Source organism: Chaetodon trifascialis, chromosome 21, assembly GCF_039877785.1.
Source record: "Chaetodon trifascialis isolate fChaTrf1 chromosome 21, fChaTrf1.hap1, whole genome shotgun sequence".
Classification (NCBI taxonomy): Eukaryota; Metazoa; Chordata; class Actinopteri; order Chaetodontiformes; family Chaetodontidae; genus Chaetodon; species Chaetodon trifascialis.
Genome location: NC_092076.1, coordinates 3,710,647 through 3,729,160, shown reverse-complemented (window position 1 = coordinate 3,729,160; position 18,514 = coordinate 3,710,647). Strand labels below are relative to the sequence as shown.

At 42.1% G+C, this 18,514-nt stretch overlaps 2 protein-coding genes across 2 annotated transcripts; both read left to right on the top strand.

Annotated features, from left to right (window-relative positions):
* The first annotated feature begins 1,324 nt into the window (after positions 1–1,324).
* tmem106a (transmembrane protein 106A) lies at positions 1,325–6,142 on the top strand. Its single transcript, XM_070990807.1, has 8 exons — positions 1,325–1,452; positions 2,682–2,851; positions 3,103–3,166; positions 3,268–3,421; positions 4,544–4,684; positions 4,790–4,833; positions 4,944–4,997; positions 5,593–6,142. Exons 2-8 carry the CDS (start codon positions 2,686–2,688, stop codon positions 5,699–5,701), a joined length of 732 nt encoding a protein of 243 aa, XP_070846908.1. The 5' UTR covers positions 1,325–1,452; positions 2,682–2,685; the 3' UTR covers positions 5,702–6,142.
* Positions 6,143–7,636: 1,494 nt separating this feature from the next.
* arl4d (ADP-ribosylation factor-like 4D) lies at positions 7,637–10,119 on the top strand. Its single transcript, XM_070991294.1, has 2 exons — positions 7,637–7,783; positions 8,675–10,119. The coding sequence occupies exon 2, from the start codon at positions 8,799–8,801 to the stop codon at positions 9,405–9,407; it is 609 nt and encodes a 202-aa protein (XP_070847395.1). The 5' UTR covers positions 7,637–7,783; positions 8,675–8,798; the 3' UTR covers positions 9,408–10,119.
* Positions 10,120–18,514: the final 8,395 nt, after the last annotated feature.

Sequence of the window (18,514 nt, the reverse complement as noted above, 5' to 3'; positions counted from 1 at the left end):
AGGTCACCATACTGCACAAACTGTCTTTACACAGCATGTACTAGTTAAACCGGGTGCTGTCACAAGTACAGAGGTCAGAGTACTGATTATACTGCAGTTTTGACAGGGTGTGGTTGGGTTTGGCATATTTTAATAGTACAATAAAGTACAATAACAAGTAAGATGGCATCATTGTAAAGTCTCAAGACTGCACCTTGAACAGCACTCCTTTTAAGAGCTTAATTATTTAACTTTATTTTATACTTGCACAGTGTTAAATAAAGTTTGGTTTGACACAAAAGTTGAACATTTTTGGGAGGCAGAGGATCGACACTACTCTCATGTCTGTGGTAAATGTGAAGCTACAGCCAGCAGCTGCCTAGATTAGCCTAGCTTAGCTTAGCACAAAAGCTGGAAATGGGTGGAAACAGGCAGCCCAGTTTCACCCAAAGTTTACAAATGTTTCCTCAGTAACTCACAATGTGATACTATGTGGTAATTAGTGGGATTTGTCGAGATTTGGAGGTTTATTTGTTTTCAAGAGAGGCTAGCTGTTTCCAGTCTTTATGCTAACATGAGCTAACCAACTACTAGCTGCACTCAACACACAAACATTGGTGCAGTTAGCAATTGTCTCATCTCACTCACAACAGAAAATGCTTCCAAAAATGTTGAACTGTTCCTTAATTTTGAATCACTGTACTTAATTTTATTATTATTTTTATTAATTTAATACAATTTAGAAAAAACTTTTCATAAGATGGTGTCACCCAACCTCAAGAACCTCAACACAATTTCGTCTTTGCAGGACGAATTAAGTAAATCAGATTTTCTGTCTGAAGCTAACAAAAGCTCATATAACTCCTTTTTTAAATCTGTACAAAGAAACACACATTTTTGAATGAGAAATATGAGAGTGGTATCACTCTTCTTATGTAAAATTAGCTTGATAGCTAATTAGCAGATTTCCCAAAATTCCAATCCTTTCCTTCAAAGTTGGAAATGATCACGGCCATTGTTGAAAGAAATTAAAGTCAACTGTCAACAGTAAGTGACAGTGTACACACACACACACACACACACACACACAGCACAGCACAGCACGCACAGGATGTGGGGTGGTGGTCCCGAGGGGCCCAAGTGCAGTTTTTTGCCCCTGTGGCCCCATAACAGGTCAATCCGGCCATGGTGAAATGAATAAAATACAGTCAGATGATCTAACCCGTACTGCCTCTTACACGAAGATCATCTACAATTCATTTTATATTAATGTGAATGAATGTGTCGCAATTCTGCGACAATGAAGGGCGCAAAGTTAATGAAAAGCAGCGCATGTGATCTGCAGCGGCTGCCGCAGAAGAAGGAAGCGACGCTCCCACCTGCTTCTGTTTGGCCAGGACTCGATTCAGCGTTTCCACACTGACATGAGAGAGAAGTCAGCTCATGTTTGACTCTGATATCTGGATTTTAAAGGTAAGAGCTCACTTCTCTCACCTCTGTCAGCTGAAGACACGCGGGATACATTCACAGATGTTCAACGCGGAAGTTTGTCTTTTTAGTCTGTGACGCAGCGTGGTCTCAAGTTTCCGTCATAAACTTTTTAATCGTGAAGTTTTTCAAATATAATTGAAAGAGTAAACCCGCCACCAAAATTCAAAACGCAGGTTTCAGAGCCTGTAATGCTCAAATTGAGGTCATACACACAGACAGCAAGTGCAGGAAGTACTCAAAGTACTAATACAAGGAAAAGTCCTGCAATAAAAACACTGCAACACAAGGAACAGTCCTGCATATTATAATCATCCAAATATACTTAAAGCAAAGTAAAAGCAGTCATGAAGCAGTGTTTTGCTCTAATATCTGATGTTTTTGGATTAATATTACTGCTGTACTAATGTGTACATGGAACTCACTTTAACTATTATATACAGCTGTGTTGTTTAATATACAGCAAGGCATCATCTTTTATTAGATCTTCATCTGAAAACTAAGAATAGTAACTGAAGCCATGAAATTAATGTGGCGTTAATTTTCCTCTGACTCCAGTAAAAGTATAAGTAGCATAAGAAATAACTCACTGAGTCTCAGGTATTTGTACTTGTACTTGAATTCTTAAGTTTAATTCAAATTTTGGCATAGTATGCACACACGTCTCCCAAAGACATAAATGGCTAAACTCTGGGTCAAAGTTCGCTCTCCTTCAGCGCTATCAGACTTGAAGGATCTTGAGACCCGTGGACTACAAAGATGTCAATGCATGAGTTCAAATATTTTTAAAAGACACAGATTTAAACACTCCTTTATGATCATGAACATCATCCAAACATAAAGTCCACTTTGTTTATTACTACATTTATGACTAGCTTGCAGTGATGTATTTGTACTTTTGACTACTAAAAGCCCAAATCCAGAATATCTCCATTTCATTTCACAACTTGTGTCACATTTGAACTTAAAAACCATAAAATAATGTCACTGGGTTGATTTTCCGTCACTGCCACACTGCGGACTCTGCTCGCGTAGCACAAAAATGAGTTCTTATTGGCTATTTAAAGGTTTGTGACAGGAAAACTGGCATTGCAGGTCACTCAGGAGGCTTTCTGTGCAAACCCTCTGCTGGCTCTATTTGGAAGTTGAACTTGATGAGTGTGCGTTTAAGGTGCAGATTTCAGCTGTATCGGCGTCCTGCTTTTCTTCTTCAGTGTCATGGTTACACCGGCGAAAAACAGCAAAACCTCAGAGGAACCTGAGCTGACAAATGGGACGGAGAAGGTGAGAACACTGAGGCGCTTCCCTTCATATGGAGCCATGAATGGAAACTCAACAGGAGACACCTGCCCCACATGTCGTGGCACCGGGCGAATTCCCAGAGGTTGGTTTTCTCCAGTGTAAAATCTGTTTTTGAAATATCTGGACTGTCTATTTTCTCAATGTTGACTGTATTTTAAGCAACTTCCGTGCCTTAAAGGCAGTCAGCGGAGAACATGTTGCATCAATCTCAAAATCCTCATCCTTTCACTTCACATTTGACGACTAAGGGAACTTGTGTGTTTAACCTCATTCACTTTCACATCATTTTCATGGTGAAAACATTGTTTCAGTTTGTCTTGTTTGCATTGACAGGCCAGGAAAACCAGCTCGTTGCTGTAATCCCATGTAATGATGTAAGGCTGAAACCCAGACGCACGTAAGTGATATATGCCATATATACAGCACATGCTTATGTTCGTAATGGTTGCACCACATCATTTGGTACCAACATTTTTGCCTGTTTGTATTGCATTTCAGGAAACTGTATGTGTGTGTCTCCATGGCTGTGTGTCTCCTCCTTTGCTGTCTGATCCTCTTCTTCCTCTTCCCCCGGAGTGTCACCCTGACACCTGTGTCTGTGCTGTCAGTCATGGTCTACTTCACCCCAGATGCAGTTGAAATGGAGGTCACAGTGAGTAGTAGGAGCACAAGCAATGCAAATCTGTGATGCCTCTTTGTTGTATTAAAATCACTTTACTGTGCAAGTATGAGGATGTGCAGGGATGGTTTGGTGTCTGTGGTACAGTAACAAAAGGAGCCACAATATACAGTTTAAATGCGTATATATACTAATAAATGTGTAACTATTGAGAAAATAACACAGTAAAATTAGCATTAACAACAAAACATGTCTTAAAACTAAGCAAAACACAGTTCCTGCACCCACCAAACAGCTTAGACAATAAAGCTAACTAACATATGTGAACTCAAAGGTAGCCCCTTAGCTAAAGATACATTTATATACTTTTTACTAATTAAAATAGAAAAATAATTGATAACTCAACATGCTAATATTTCACTTAATTCACCACGTAAAGAAGGTAACGACGAAATCCAAACACGATGGAGGAAAAAGTAACGTAGCAATTATGCTAACATTATAGCTAAACTAATACTGCTAAAACTTTCCTAGCAAAGCAGTCACATTCTGACTCAAGGGAAAGTCATGCGACTTGTTGCGGTTAAGCTAGCTTTTAATAACTTATTTGAATGTATTCAATTATTTATGGATTTATTATATTAATTATAGTAAGTCACATGAACAAGAAAGCTAACATAACACATTCTCTTTGTATTTACTGCATGTTGCCTGTCACTTTGAGGTTGTCCTTTATTTTAAGCTATCGTTAGATTTTCTTTTTGGGAAATTTTTTGAATTACCATAAAATAACATGTAATAATATGTCAAATGCAGTGTACAATACATAGCACATAGTTTGGCTAACTACCCTCAAAACGTTTTGTTTTTACTACATTTACATAACATTGCTAAACTAGCCTAGCTTAGCAGTCAGCCTCTGACTAGTAAAAGTAAAGCGTAAAGTATTAGCTGAAAAAAAAGAAAAGAGTAGATAGATGTGCACTACATGCATTGCAGCTTTGCTGAGTCACCATATCTTAAATGTACATGTTGTTCACATGACAGGCTTTAAACAGCTGCTGTGCATACATGATGGCCAAAGGTCCCTGAGACTTTTTAATGATAGAACGATCAGTCTGTCGCACCTGATGGCTTCTTTGTCTCCTCTTGTAGAATCTCATCAACATCAGCAACGACAACTTTGTCCCAGTTCAGATTGCCGAGTTTAATGTCCAAGGTCTGGTCTCTGACGCCATTGTGGGTAAGACCAAGATATCGAACATGACCACCCTCCAGTCCCGCTCAAATAAATCGGTGAGTTTCAAACTGGATGAATCACATCAGAATGTACGGCATTATTCATATATTGTATTTGTCATGCGATGAATTTCTGACCTGTCTTTTCTCAAACTTTTGCAGTATACCATTAAAATTCCCCTGCCCATCACTGATAAAGGCTTAAAGTAAGTTTAAAATAACCTCAGTTTTCAGATGTTGAAATGATTTAATACGACTTCCATCATTAGTGTTGATATGTCCAAACCCAGCACATATCCTGCTTTGTCTCTTTCAGCTCTTACTGCAAGTCGAGCAGCATCAAGATTCACACGTTGTTTCTGGAGCTGCAGTAAGTGTCGATCTCAATCTAAAAATGTGGCAGGAACTTTAGCCTATCTCTAACCCACAGGGTGTGAAAGGCATCACTTTGTGCAGGGCTAAAAACCGCAAGTGCATGACAGCGTCTCTTAAAGAGCGGTCTTATCCATCGAAGTCAGATATTTAAATCTGAAAGGTGTGTTTTTAATAAATCAAAAAGACATGACGACCTTACATTCAATCTCTAGTCAGCTTATAATGGCCATATATGACCTGTCAGAGGCCACAACATGAATTAAATTTAACAGATTATTATTAATTTATGACACAGCTGGCACTTCAGACTGCAAACTAGCCTGTTTTTTGTTGTGTGCTGTATCACTGGGGATGACATCGCATGTCTCGAACAGCTCAACTCGTTATGAAAAATGCATGAATTGATTTTTTTGGCCACTAGGGGGCAGCAGAATAAGATGAAAACACAACATTGACATATTATCACCTCACAAATGTATTATGAAACTGTTATGAACACAGCATTCATATTTGGAACATACGGAAACATGACAAAGCGGATGCTGACTGCATCTGTCTCTGATAATGTTTTTCCTTCTTTGCTCCCCCAGAATGACCATGAATATTTCCTATCTCTCTCACACGGAGCAGCTGTCTGTGGACACCTTTGAATATATTGACTGTGGCACCAATTCAACAATCCCACATCCTGTGAGATGATGAAATCAATATGGAAAACACCCGAGTGGGAGTGTGAAATCATGCATATTCTGGTTGCATCGCACCCTTATCTCTTCTGTATGGGATGTGAATTTGTGAATGATGATTACTGTGAAAATGCACCTTCTCTTATTCTGTATGTCGTTTTAGCATACCTGAAGACTATAATCAGTCACTACAATGTTATAGTTAAAAACTATTGATGCTTCAGATACTTATACTGTGTGTGTATGAATGTTTTCTGCTCTTATTTGTATGAAATTCACCTGTAAATCTGTATAACAGGCAAACATGCACAGTTCCCTAAATGCAAAGTATGAGAAGTAAAAATTTAATTCATTTCACAACACTGTATTATTTGACATATATTACGTAAATGGGATGTTAATCTCTGATCTGATCTGATGTCATTTGCACTTCATTAAACTGTGGCATTTTAGGTTCTGTGTGTACACATTCGATTCTGTAACCCATGAAAACCTCATGATGGTCGCTACAATCATTCATCCAGATGTGTCGTAATTTATATTTACATTTTGTAACTACTCCCAAATGACAAATTATACTCCGTTTCTCACAATTACTTTATAAAAAATGAATCACTGCAGTAGCTTAAAGTACACTACAGTATAAAAGGTCATTACAGTTAGCTCTTGACCCATTGAAATATTAAAATACTGCCTACATGTTCATGCTTCAGTAATATTAATAATAATCCAGTATTACAATAAAATAACAGGAGTGATTCTGCAGATTAAGGAGTACTTTTACTTGAAGTACACTTTGCTGAGAATGCTTATGCACTTCTGTAACATTTTTAATGCAGGGCTTTTACTTGTAAATACGTATTTTTATGTTGTGTATTAAGCATGAATACTTCTTCTGTAACTGGTGGTTGAACTGTGTAGACGTTGGATTAAACTCCAGCAGAGCTGTGGACAGATTGCATGTTCGAGCTCCGATGGAAAACACATTTTATTCTGGCAAATTGTGGAGTTAAATGCTCAAGAACTCAATACTCAAAATTACCTTCTAATTATTATTTTTAGGGTCACCTCAAGAGCACAAAAAACCATCTGGGTTAGGACCCTCAAACGAGACCTTAAGTAGCTCCGGCTGTTGAAGTTCTCGAGGGCAGACACACGGTGGAGCCAAGGCTTTGTTCGACTGACAGTGATGTTCATTGTGATAAATTGCGTGATTTTCTTTGGATCAAGAAACCCTGTCAGCGTTACTACTTTCAAGAACATACAAAGTAAAAAATACACCCAGGACAATGAATCCTTATATTTATCCACTAAATGATATACATGTAAATGAGACAATTATTCCATAGATGAGAATTAAATGAGACCCGTCAATACACAAAGGCAGCAATGGTTCAGTGGAGTGTAACTAAGTACTTTTCTTGAGTATTTATATGTTGTGCTACTTCTCCTCTGCATTTCAGAGAAATTTTTGTACTTTTTACTGCACTACATGTATCTGACAGCTGTAATTACAAGTTAATTTTCAAATCAAGATTTGAAAAGTAGTAGTAGTAGTAGTAGTAGTAGTAGTTTAGTTTTTAAAATTTGCATCATTATAGCATAACAGTATTTACTCGACAGCACTCAGATGCTGCTCCTATCATAATGAATCAGGTATAAAATTCCAGTAATATAAAGGCAGTGTGATAAATGTAACTTTTGCATAAGAAGTGCTTTTACTTTTCATACTTTCAGAACAATTTGCTGCTGAGACTTTTACTTTATTTATTTATTTATTTATTTATTTATTTATTTATTTACATTACTACTAGTCACGTAAAAGATCCGAACACCTCCTGTGCATCTACTTGTCAGCCAGGTGCAGCTGCTGGGCGCGTGCAGTTCACCTTTGGAGCTGCAGGGGGCGTGGAGAAGCTTGTCCAGGTGGTCGTGACGTCACCGGGCTGGAGGTGCTGTGCGCTCGAGCCTCTCCGGGGCTCCTCAGTGCTGCTGGAGGAGGACCGGAGCGGATGTGACCGTCGGGACAAACATCACTTGTTTACAAGTCAGCTATGGATGCGTTTAGCGCGTGTGGATGACGCACGTTTAAAAGGTATGAACGATTGTGGTGGAGAACAGCTTTGACTGCGGTGATTCCAGTCTTTGGTTTAGGTTAAACCTGCATGCATTTTAATATCAGAAGCTCTCATTGTGGCTGCTCATGGACGGGATAAAGTTGACCTCACGGCTCGCTGTTTTGAAGTTTTTTAATTCGTTTGCACACTTCATGGTAACAACATAAAATACAAACTATAGATGAAGATGTTTCGTGCAAGAGCGGAAGAAAACTAAGGTGTTTTATTCCCTGAGGAATCATTTCAAATGCAGTCAAGTGTTAAAAACCTCGATTCGCAAACATGACTGTGCGTTTTGCCTCTGTATAAACAATAATGAATGCATGACGGACTTTAAATATGCAGCATCAGGCTCGTGAGGAAATCATAAATATCCTCCTGCAAACATGCAACGACTGTATTCCGTCCAAAGGCAGCTGTTTGATGGGTATCAGGATGTCAACAACAACCGGATTAGTGCTGCTGCAGCAGTCCTCATAGACAGTAGGCAGAGCGAATACAGTGAATACATATCATCCATCCGCTGCATCGAAATCAATCTGCTCCAAGAAAAGCCTCTCAGGTTTAGCAGTCTTAAGAGGATTAGGCTCTAGATAACCTCAGCCACCCAATTAGCTGTTGCTTGGCTCTGTAATTGTGACGCTGAAAGCAGAGAGAAGTTATTCAGGTATGCACGCAGGGATAGACTGAATAAGAGTTCACACAACAAGAAGCACCACGCTGATGGAAGTCGAGCACTGCCACTGATAATTATCAGTATCTGTTGTTCTGTATTCCTCAGCTGACACTGTGAAATTCTTGCAAACACACATTCCTTAAGCACTGTGGTCTTCTGATTAACGGTTAACTGTGTGTGTGTTTATGATAAGGTCTCCTGCACCATCTCCTCCCATCTGCCTCTGAGGACAGGGAGCAAATGCCAGTCTATTGAAACAGGATTAAATCAGGAATCTGTCACCTCACCAGAGTAGGTGTGAATTGCTGGCTGCAGTCATGGGGAACCAGCTGACTGATATGGCTCCCAACACGCCGTCGTTCCTGCCAAGCTTCCAGTCCCTGCACGTGGTGGTTATCGGGCTCGACTCGGCCGGCAAAACCTCGCTGCTCTACAGGCTCAAACTGAAGGAGTTTGTGAAAACGATTCCCACCAAGGGCTTCAACACGGAGAAGATCAAGGTGGCCGTGGGGCCGTCGCGGACCATAAACTTCCAGGTGTGGGACGTGGGGGGCCAGGAAAAGCTGCGCCCACTGTGGAAGTCTTACACCCGGCGGACGGACGGGATGGTGTTTGTGGTGGACTCCACTGAACTCGAGAGGATGGAGGAGGCCAAAGTGGAGCTCCACAAGATCACCCGCACCTCGGAGAACCAGGGGGTCCCCGTGCTCATCCTGGCCAACAAACAGGACCTGGATTCAGCCTCGTCCGTCAGCGAGGTGGAGAAGCTGCTTTCCGTCCACGAACTGAGCATGTACACGCTGCATCACGTGCAGAGCTGCAGCGCGGTGGACGGTCAGGGACTCCAGCCGGGCCTGGAGAAACTTTATGAGATGATCCTGAAGAGGAAGAAGATGGTGAAGCACAACAGGAGCAGAAAGAGATGAACCCTCGGCTCACACGGCGGACATTTCCTGAGGAGATTTATCCACTGAGGAGACACTTCCAATCCTAATGGTCCCTTTTAACGGGAGAGCGATTTGTGCCAACAGAACAACAATTACACACGGCCTCGGGGTCAGGAGGAATGGATTTGCTCATAACAACTGAAGCAGTATTGACGTATTCTTTGTTCTGCAAATGTGCAGCTGCCCTTTGAAAGATTAAGTTATAGATTTAAAGGGATCCTTGATATCAGTTAGTCTTCACTAAGTGCTTTTTACACTTGTTTTAAAGAAGAATTCTAAGCAGACGTTTGCCTGTTAGCTGTAGGACTAATATATGAGCACACTTGCGTCCATGTGGCAGGTTTGTGGTGAATAAACATATGAAATACATTCAAAAATGTTCCCATAATCCTTTCCCTCCCCTCTAAATGGCTGTTTCTGCTCCATGGATGCTTTCCCAAAATATTTATTCCACATTCTTGTGTTTGTGTCTGACAGAGGGCCTTTTTTTTGTAAATGATATGAAATGAGTTCAGCGGTGATGCAGCACCAAATGATATTAAATTTCTTTGCCGCAGACCCAGTAATCCTGCTCTAAGTGCTTTCCCTTCGTGGTCACAGAGGTTAAGTTTCATTTACAATAGTGTTTATACAAATTGTACATTTTTGTAACACTGAAGACTTAATAAATCGAAGCACTGTACAGAACGGCACTGCTTTCCTTGTAGTTAATGGAAGTGAATGAACGATCAGCTTCATGGTTTAGGCTTCATATTAAAACATCTACAACAAGAACTGAGCTCAAAGCTGCTGTGATCAACATTTTTATATAAGCAAAGGTTTGTAAGACTACGTGCATGTGGAAGGTCTCACCAATTTGGCATTTTTTTAGCTAATTGTTTTGGTTTTTCAGCCCACAGATTTGCTGTTTCCACACTGTGGATAGCTATGTGGTGAATTTCATGGAGCTTTTAGCAGCTAAAGATCCAGATAGTTCCCTCCAAAGCTGGTGGAGACCAAAAAAAAGAGCTAAAAAGAGAGTGAAAATTACACTTAAATCGATCAGGTGGCCAGATACACGACTCCAAATGAACGTTAATGCTGCTCCACATCTGTTGCATGTGTAAATATGCAAATATTTGCTAACTCCTAACTGCTAGCTCCTCCACATTCATGGCTGAATCAGCAAATAAGGCAGTCAGAGAGGGGGAGTCCTCTCCTCCTCCTCCTCCTCCCCCCACACAAGCCCAGACAATCCATTCACTTTGATTTCCACCTTCCAGTCTGCCAGCTGCTGACATTGTAATTACATCAATTAGTGGTGAGGTGGTTCAGAGGTGAGGCGGTTTAGTCCTCATGTGTGATCATGTGGGATTGAGGCCATCATCAGCAGACGTTCTGCTTTACGGTCCCCCTCCTGCACTGACCTCCAAACCAAAAATAGAATGAAGTACAGCAGGTTTGGGCTGAGACGTGTTTATACGTTCGACGACCTCAGATGATCACCATCTGATCAAAGAACTACTGTCAGTGGATTTCTGGTGTTTGAAATGCAAACAAACACAGGATCTCCTCTGATTTTTCAGCAGTAGGTTGTGGCTCGTCATTTTTGGCGTTTACAGTTTTATAAGGTATACAATGTGTCATGCAACACCTCGTTAATGCTGCATCATTTCACGAGCAGGAGGAAATATCAAACCTATTCCTGGCAGTCCTGTAACTGTTCCCGATTAAGGGTCTTAATCCACTTGCTTTTTCACAAATCTCTTAAGTTGCCACTCAAATGCGACATTATGCAACAAACAGAAGGTCGCTCATCGTTGACCTGCATACTGTCAGTGTGTGTGTGTGTCGTCCTGCTCGAGATGATGAGATAACGCCTCGTTACCCACTCAGATGCCTCCTGTTGAGACTTCTTAAACGCTGAATGTCAAAACATACACAAATGCAGGCGCATATGATGTGAAAAGACACCGGCGCACACGCGAGCACACACGCACATCTTGACGCCTGCGACCTCGCCGTCCCCGTTATTAACGGCGGTGAGCTTATTAAAACTTTCAAGGGTGTCTTCTGCAGAATCATCTTGACACAGCAGCTGGTCCCTGAATAAATTAGCATCATGATGTGGCGTTTTCAACAGCTGAGACACACTGTGGGCATGTGGAAGCGTCGGTCGGCCAGCGGAAAACATTCTGTGACTGAGAATTAAAGGTGTAAAAGACGCTGTATTGCAGCTGAGGAGCTGTTTTGCTGACACTATGCTGCGCCTTTTACTGACTTGCTGATTTGATCCATCCAGTGGGGGCTGCATGTGCATTGTGTTGTTGGCTTCTCGTTTGCATGTTTCTGTCGCATGCCGTGCAGTCTCACTGGTAGTCTCTGTGTTTCTGGCTCGCCTCTTGTGTTTTAGTCGTAATGGTGGCTGACAAGAAACACAGAAAAAAGGGAAGCCTCGGGGATTGTGTGTCAGGGATTAGACGAGGTCTATCCCTGGAATCATCTGACATAAATCACAGACAGGTTTATCACTGGGCTTTGAAAACACAAATTTCTATCAGCAACCCAGGGACATAAACAAACCTCATGTTTCTTCCGGTTCTCCTCAAAAAACATGCAATGAGTGCGGCAGATATAAACAAGGCTAGCAGCTCTGTGAGGCTACACTTAAGCTAAATGTGAACGTCAGCATGCTAACATAATGATCACAATGTTGCATGCTAACATTCGCTAATTAGCACTAGACAGTGGACTTGGTCATCTTTCAGTAACATGTTCACATCACCTCTGTGACTGCTGTCTGGCAGTAGCAGCAGATATCCTGTCTCTGTTTTTTAAGCACTGAGTGTTAGATGACCAAAATAAATCATAAAAACAGCCTGAAAAGCCATGATGCTAACAAGCTTGCAACCAACAACGCTAACACAGTGCAATAGTGAACAGTACTTAAAAGGTATGATCAGTTTAAAGCACACCTTCATGCAGGTAAATGCTCTATGCCAAACTGAGTTAAGCCAAGCCGGCACATGTGTGTGGAACAGGGCTAAAAGTACAGCACTACTACATTTTGGACCAATTAAAAATTTGGCCTGATGATGGCAATTCATCCTGCAGGGAACACGAATGTCAGCAGTGAAATTCATCAGGTGCCACCCAATAGCTGTTGAGACATTTCAGTCAAAATCACAAATGTGGACCTCATGATTGGACCATATGAACAGGCAGTCTGTGCAACCTTTCATGGCGACCCTTCCAGTAGTTGTTGAGATATTTTAATGTGGAGCTCAGGGGTGGACCGACCGACAAGGCTGCTAACGTGGCTAAAAACAGGAGCACAAATATACAGGTTTCCAAGTGCAGATCAGGTCACAGCTTTTTCTTCCTCCTCTCTAAAACATAACGCGATGACTGTGAACGGGGGCGGCCGCTGAAACCACATACAAAATCTCCAGATAAATAACAACAGAGCGATAACGCTCCGCTGCAGCTTCTTTATAGCCCCTGTGATGAAAAGCAATAGGGCGCTGGGCACGAATCCAAGCCTCTTAACACGTCCAACCAGGACCTGGGTCTAGACATAATTTTCTGTCACCATGGCAACCTGAAGTCAGCAGTCACTAAAGGGTGACCTGTGAGGGCAGCGGTGGGGGTCAAATTGCTTTTTGTGGTCGGATGTCCAATCCGGCTGAGGTTACTGAGCGGGCAGGGAGATTAGAAAAAGAAGCTCAGATCAATAGTGGAATCCTGAGACCACCACCTCACTCTGTCTGTCCCTTTGTCTTGTTGTTTTGTTGTTTTTCACGTCCTTATCCCCCTCCGTCTGCCTGTCTTTAATCTTCTTCGGTTTTACAGTTGTTGACAACCTGTTTTGTTTGCTCTTTCACTCTTCTGTGCGCTGCATGTGTTGCCATCGATGTCGATCCCTGTGAAAGTATCTCAGATTTCACACAGGCTGCGTCTTTCTAGGAAATGGACCTTGTTGACATTGCAGTGGACGGAGGGGGCTGGTTGGGCAGAGGAGAGTTGCCTGTTAGCGGCGAACACGCTGCAGAGTGAAGGTCTTTTTGACGGTTCAGGAGGGACACTGTTGGTGGGAGGGCCGGATTAGTTGCTTCAGCTTTTATTCCCGAAAGGTCGTAAAGCTGCCACTTGGCCTTCATTTAGAGCCTGTAGGATTGAATGGATGGGAAGGGATTGTGAGGGAAACTGAAGCTTGACTTCACCACGTTGTTGTCTTTCACCCACCCCCAGTGTTTGTTCTCAAGTCTGTATTTCTTCGTTGGAGAGAGGACACAGTGAGTGGAGCTGTTACCTCTGAGGTGATCCTGCAGCAGAACATATGGGTATGATCATCTGCTTCATTCAGCCTTTGCCGTCGGCTAAAAGACGGCAATCATATTTATTTTATTTGTGAATAAAGAGTATCACATCAGGGGTCAGGGAGCTTTTATTCATCTTCATAAATACACTTTTTTCCCTGCAGACTCAGAGTCAAAGATGATTCATTGCTCATGGGAGCCATGAGGAAATTATGGGCCACGTATTTACTGTGATTTAAATTTAATGGCCAAACTTTTCCATAACTTCTTCAACTGCAGGGGGGAAATAAATATGACTTCATGGATGATTTCATGCTTCCACAGTGACTCTCAAAGGGTCGGGATTAAATCACTTTTCATGAACTTCTTGGGCTCTGTTGATGCTCAGTTCTCATGAAGTGATGCATAATGATGTCATTTTAAAACATCTGGCCAATCATGCTGCTGTTGTGTTTGGGATTATTACACAGCATTAATTATTACCAGAGCAATCAGCGGGATAAATGTTGGTTATGTTCAAACTCAGCATTTCTTTACATTTCAATTGTATACTGTGACGACACTGTGGTTAAGGTCTGGTTAGGTTTAGCCATAAAAAACCCTGATTTTGTCACCAAAAGATGGCTTGAAAAGGTCCTTTAAAAACACCCCCTTTGATCAATATCTTTACATTACCAAATAGTTGAAACACTACTGCTTTTGTCCACAGGGGCCGCCAAAACCAACACAAATCAACGTTCCTTGTAGATGCTTTACTTTGGCAGCGTTTAATCCAGTGTGGATTCTACACACCCACACCGGCACCTTGGGTCTACCCCTGATCCCACGCTAGGATTACCCACAAACCCATCTGGCACATGGCAGCTAGCAGGGCATACGTGAGCGGAGCCCAGCGGCCGCTAAACGGCAGCTCTTCTTAATCCTGACTGTTACTGCTGTTTAAAAGCAGACAGGCCTCTGAGCTGCAACCCAGATTGCTGTGGAGCAGACGTGCTGTGAGGTGCTATATCAAGATCAGAGCTGTTTATTTGTGTCACTCTGGCAGTGGGTGGATCTGGGAATGTGCTGACTTGGGAATTATGTGGCTTGATTTAATAGAAGAGGGTGATTTAATGTGATGGAGGGTGACATGAATAATTGCCATGTTAAAGATGCACTCAGAGATCACAACTTGCAGCACCGAGCAGTCAGAGCTGTTGATAAGAATGCATACAGTCTATGAAAATACGGTTATTTAATAATCCATATTTTATGTGTCAAAAAACAACGTGAAGGGAGTTGCTTGTAGTGATGAATGCATGTAGAATTACCACCTGAATCAGCAGCCCCCCTCAGCTTCACAGAGATATTTATCACCTGTTTCAGCTCATTGTTTCGCTGTTCATCCCACAGATTTACTGTTTCGCCTCACTCTTGCTGCTCTCATAGCTCCGTCGTTCTACCTACTCAGCACCAAGCAGCAGACACAGTTAGCGACTAGCCTGTGAACTAAGCAGCTGAACAGCCAGATATTTTCCTCGGGAGTTGGTGGAGACCAAAATGGAGCTAAAAGAGAGTGAATACTGGAATAACAGTGGCTCCAAAAACAGCAGCAACAGAAAAGTGAAGTTTAAATGCAACGTCTCATGCAAAGTAAAGTACAAGTACATCAAATCTGTACTTGAGGAAAGCACTTACTTCCCTCCACTGTTAGAGAATAAACCATGCAGTGCTTATTGTGTATTAATGTTTGTAAGAGAGGCGCTATAAGGACACTCTGTACCTTGTGAATGCATTGAACCACAGCTGTGTCCTCAGAGAAGGAGACTCAAACACAAACACACACTCCCGTCCGTCTCTCCCCACGTGGCTTTTGTTGACACGGCGTCCTGCCTGGCAGATCAAGATCAGGTCTCCATCAAGTGCGGGACCCCCGGGCCGTGGCCCTCCCCTGGACGCAGGAGCAGCTGCGGCGGCCGGGGTCGGGGTTCTTGTTCGGCCTTGTGCAGACAGGAAGAACACGTGGGAATGAGAGCACACGTGAGCCTCGGAGCTCATGGCAAAACAGACGTCCTGGACTGAGCGTCGTGTTGGGAAGGTTTTTCTCCCGGCTGTGGACGAGTGGTTGCCGGTGTGCATCTGTGCACCCCCCCCCCCCCTTTTCCAAATCAAAAGAGGACAGACAGATATTTGCGAAACAAATTTTTCATGGAACTACTGGCACTGCAGCTTTGTTTAAGGCTGGAAGGAAAGAAAATCTCCCAGCAGGGATAAAGCAGAAAAAAACACCTGAATAAAGCAGTGTAAATATAACCAGGTGAGGAGGAGTTTTCAATGCAGTACACTTCACTCCGTTCAGTCTTGTGTTGTTTTTGTCTTTTTGTCCTCGTTGCATGTGCGCATACTTGTCCAGTGAAGCCGATTCTGATTCTGATTACAGTAAATTTAAAGTCAAATGAATTGATTTTAATTGGTACAAAGTCCCAATAATGCATATTACTAATTATCAGCCTTGTTTCTAATAAATTGCTCGTCAAACATTGTGAAACTCACTCAGTTAAAGAATATCTCAGTTATGAACGCTCATTATGTGGGTGCAATGGACTGAAAACCATATTGTGGAGAAGGACCCAGGATTCTTGACCAAGGTTGTGAAGGGGAACCCATGCGGATCAGATCTGGTATTTGGGGCTTGGTCTCCCAAATGAGGCACCCATAGTGGCCTTTTTGTTTATCCGAGCTCACGCTCTGGTCTCTCTCAAGCCATCACAGCTTTCCTTTTGTTGCTTTTTCATGTTATTTTATCAAAGATTTCACTGTGTGAGTCTCTGTTGGCCGGGCCAACGCTCCAACCCGGAGTACTTCAGAACAGGCATCACGCTTGGAAGGCTGTGCTTTGAGAATCAGCAGTGAAGTCCCAGTCCTCCAGCAGCCATGACTACACAGGACAACCCAGTCAAAAGTGCTGATTTGACAGCAGTGAGTTCATTCCCACAGGGAGATGTGGTCATCCACTAAATCTATATAAACCTGGATTAAAATTAGTTTCTAATGCACAAAGAGCAGCTGGTCATAAAATGAAATTTCCATTTGCTCATATTTTGGCCTCATCAGCACTTTGTCAGCCTGTTAAAGAGGCCGGTGCCCCACTTCGTGCTGCGTATTCCTGCTGCTCCTGAAGCACACAATCGCCAGAACAGGGCTAAAACAGCGCTGCCCAACAAATGTCTCTTTTTTATGAGGATATAAAAAAAAATCCTTATTTTACCATGAATCCCAAAGTAATTCTACTTTTAGACTAAATGAGACTGAAAATCTTCTCCATCATCCGTCATTATCATGTAACACTGGAGGATCGTGCTAATTCTCAATATTGAACGGGAATAGTTCAACATTTTGTAAAATACACTAATTCACTTCCTTGACAAGAGTTAGAAGAGAAGATTGACACCACACTCATATCTGTCCTTTAAATACTGTTAGCTTAGCTTAGCATAAAGACTGGTAGCAGGAGGAAACAGCTAGCCTAGCTCTGCCCAAAGGGAACAAAATACATCTCCCAACTGCTGCTGGCTGAGTGGAGGGACTTTCTTGAGGCTTGTCGTCACCTTTAATGCCTTTAGGCTGAGCCAGGCTTGCTGTTTCTCCCTGTTTCCTATCTTCATGCTAACCTTAACTAACGTTTCTAAGGTCTCTAGCTTCATATAGACAAGTATTTGCTTTAAAACAAATGATGCAAGGACTAATGATTGAGTGTTTCTCCTGTGTGAGGAGAATTATGAATTACAGAGACCAACAATAGAGTTCTGATTCAGTCTTTATCTAAAGCTGCTGTACATAAAGCATCAAAGGCACTGCAGCCGTTTGTTTAACCACATGTATCCCGACCCCCTATGTGCATAGGTGACATACACAGAGTCCTCCAGTGTTGCTTTAATCCTGTTAGTCAGACCTAAAACTGGGACCGTTGCCAGGAATCACCAGTGGAATGAGACCAGCGGGTCACAAATAACCCTAAGTCCCGTCTAGACAGGAGAGCTAATGGATGGTAACACCCTGCATGTGCAGACACATGCCCGGCCAGATGATCAAGATGTGATGTGTGAAAGAGACACAGATTCGTGCAACAGGAACGTCTTAATCTACAGTGTCAGTTAATGTACCTTTTCGTCGGCTGTGCACATGAATATGAAAGATTTCATAGCGTCACACTTGCTGACGGGAAGTCAAAGCTAGCAGCTGAGTGTGGAAAATGTTCTGCACAGACGAGCACAAATCTCCACATCAGCTCCAAGCGTGTGGGCATGCGATGGCAGAATGGTTGAAATGGGTTTTTGATGAAAATGTTTTTGCTCCAGTCCAATTAAAACAGCATGAGTGCGCTGAGTCAGACTGCTTTACCAACGAGGACCACAGCAAATCAGAGTACAGCTCAGGAATTTAGGATTTAGGATCAATACTGTTTGAGGCAGAGCTGCAGATGAGGAAGGTATTTTTAAGTATTTCTAATGTTTCTTTTTCTATTTTTAAAGTGCTGCTGAAGCGATTTGTTGACTAATCAATCAACAGAAAGTGTAGTTATTGAAACTATTTGAAAATTGATTCTCAAATCTGAGGATTTGGTGTTTTTTTCTGTAAAATATCTTTGGGTTTGCGACTGTTATTTGCAGTTTTCTCAGTTTTTACAGACTTATTCAATTAATTGGAAAAGTTAATGGGCAGATAAATTGATAATGAAAGTAATCCTCAGTTGCAGCAACATATAATTAATTTTCTGTAGTAACTTAACTGCAGTTCACAGTTTACAGG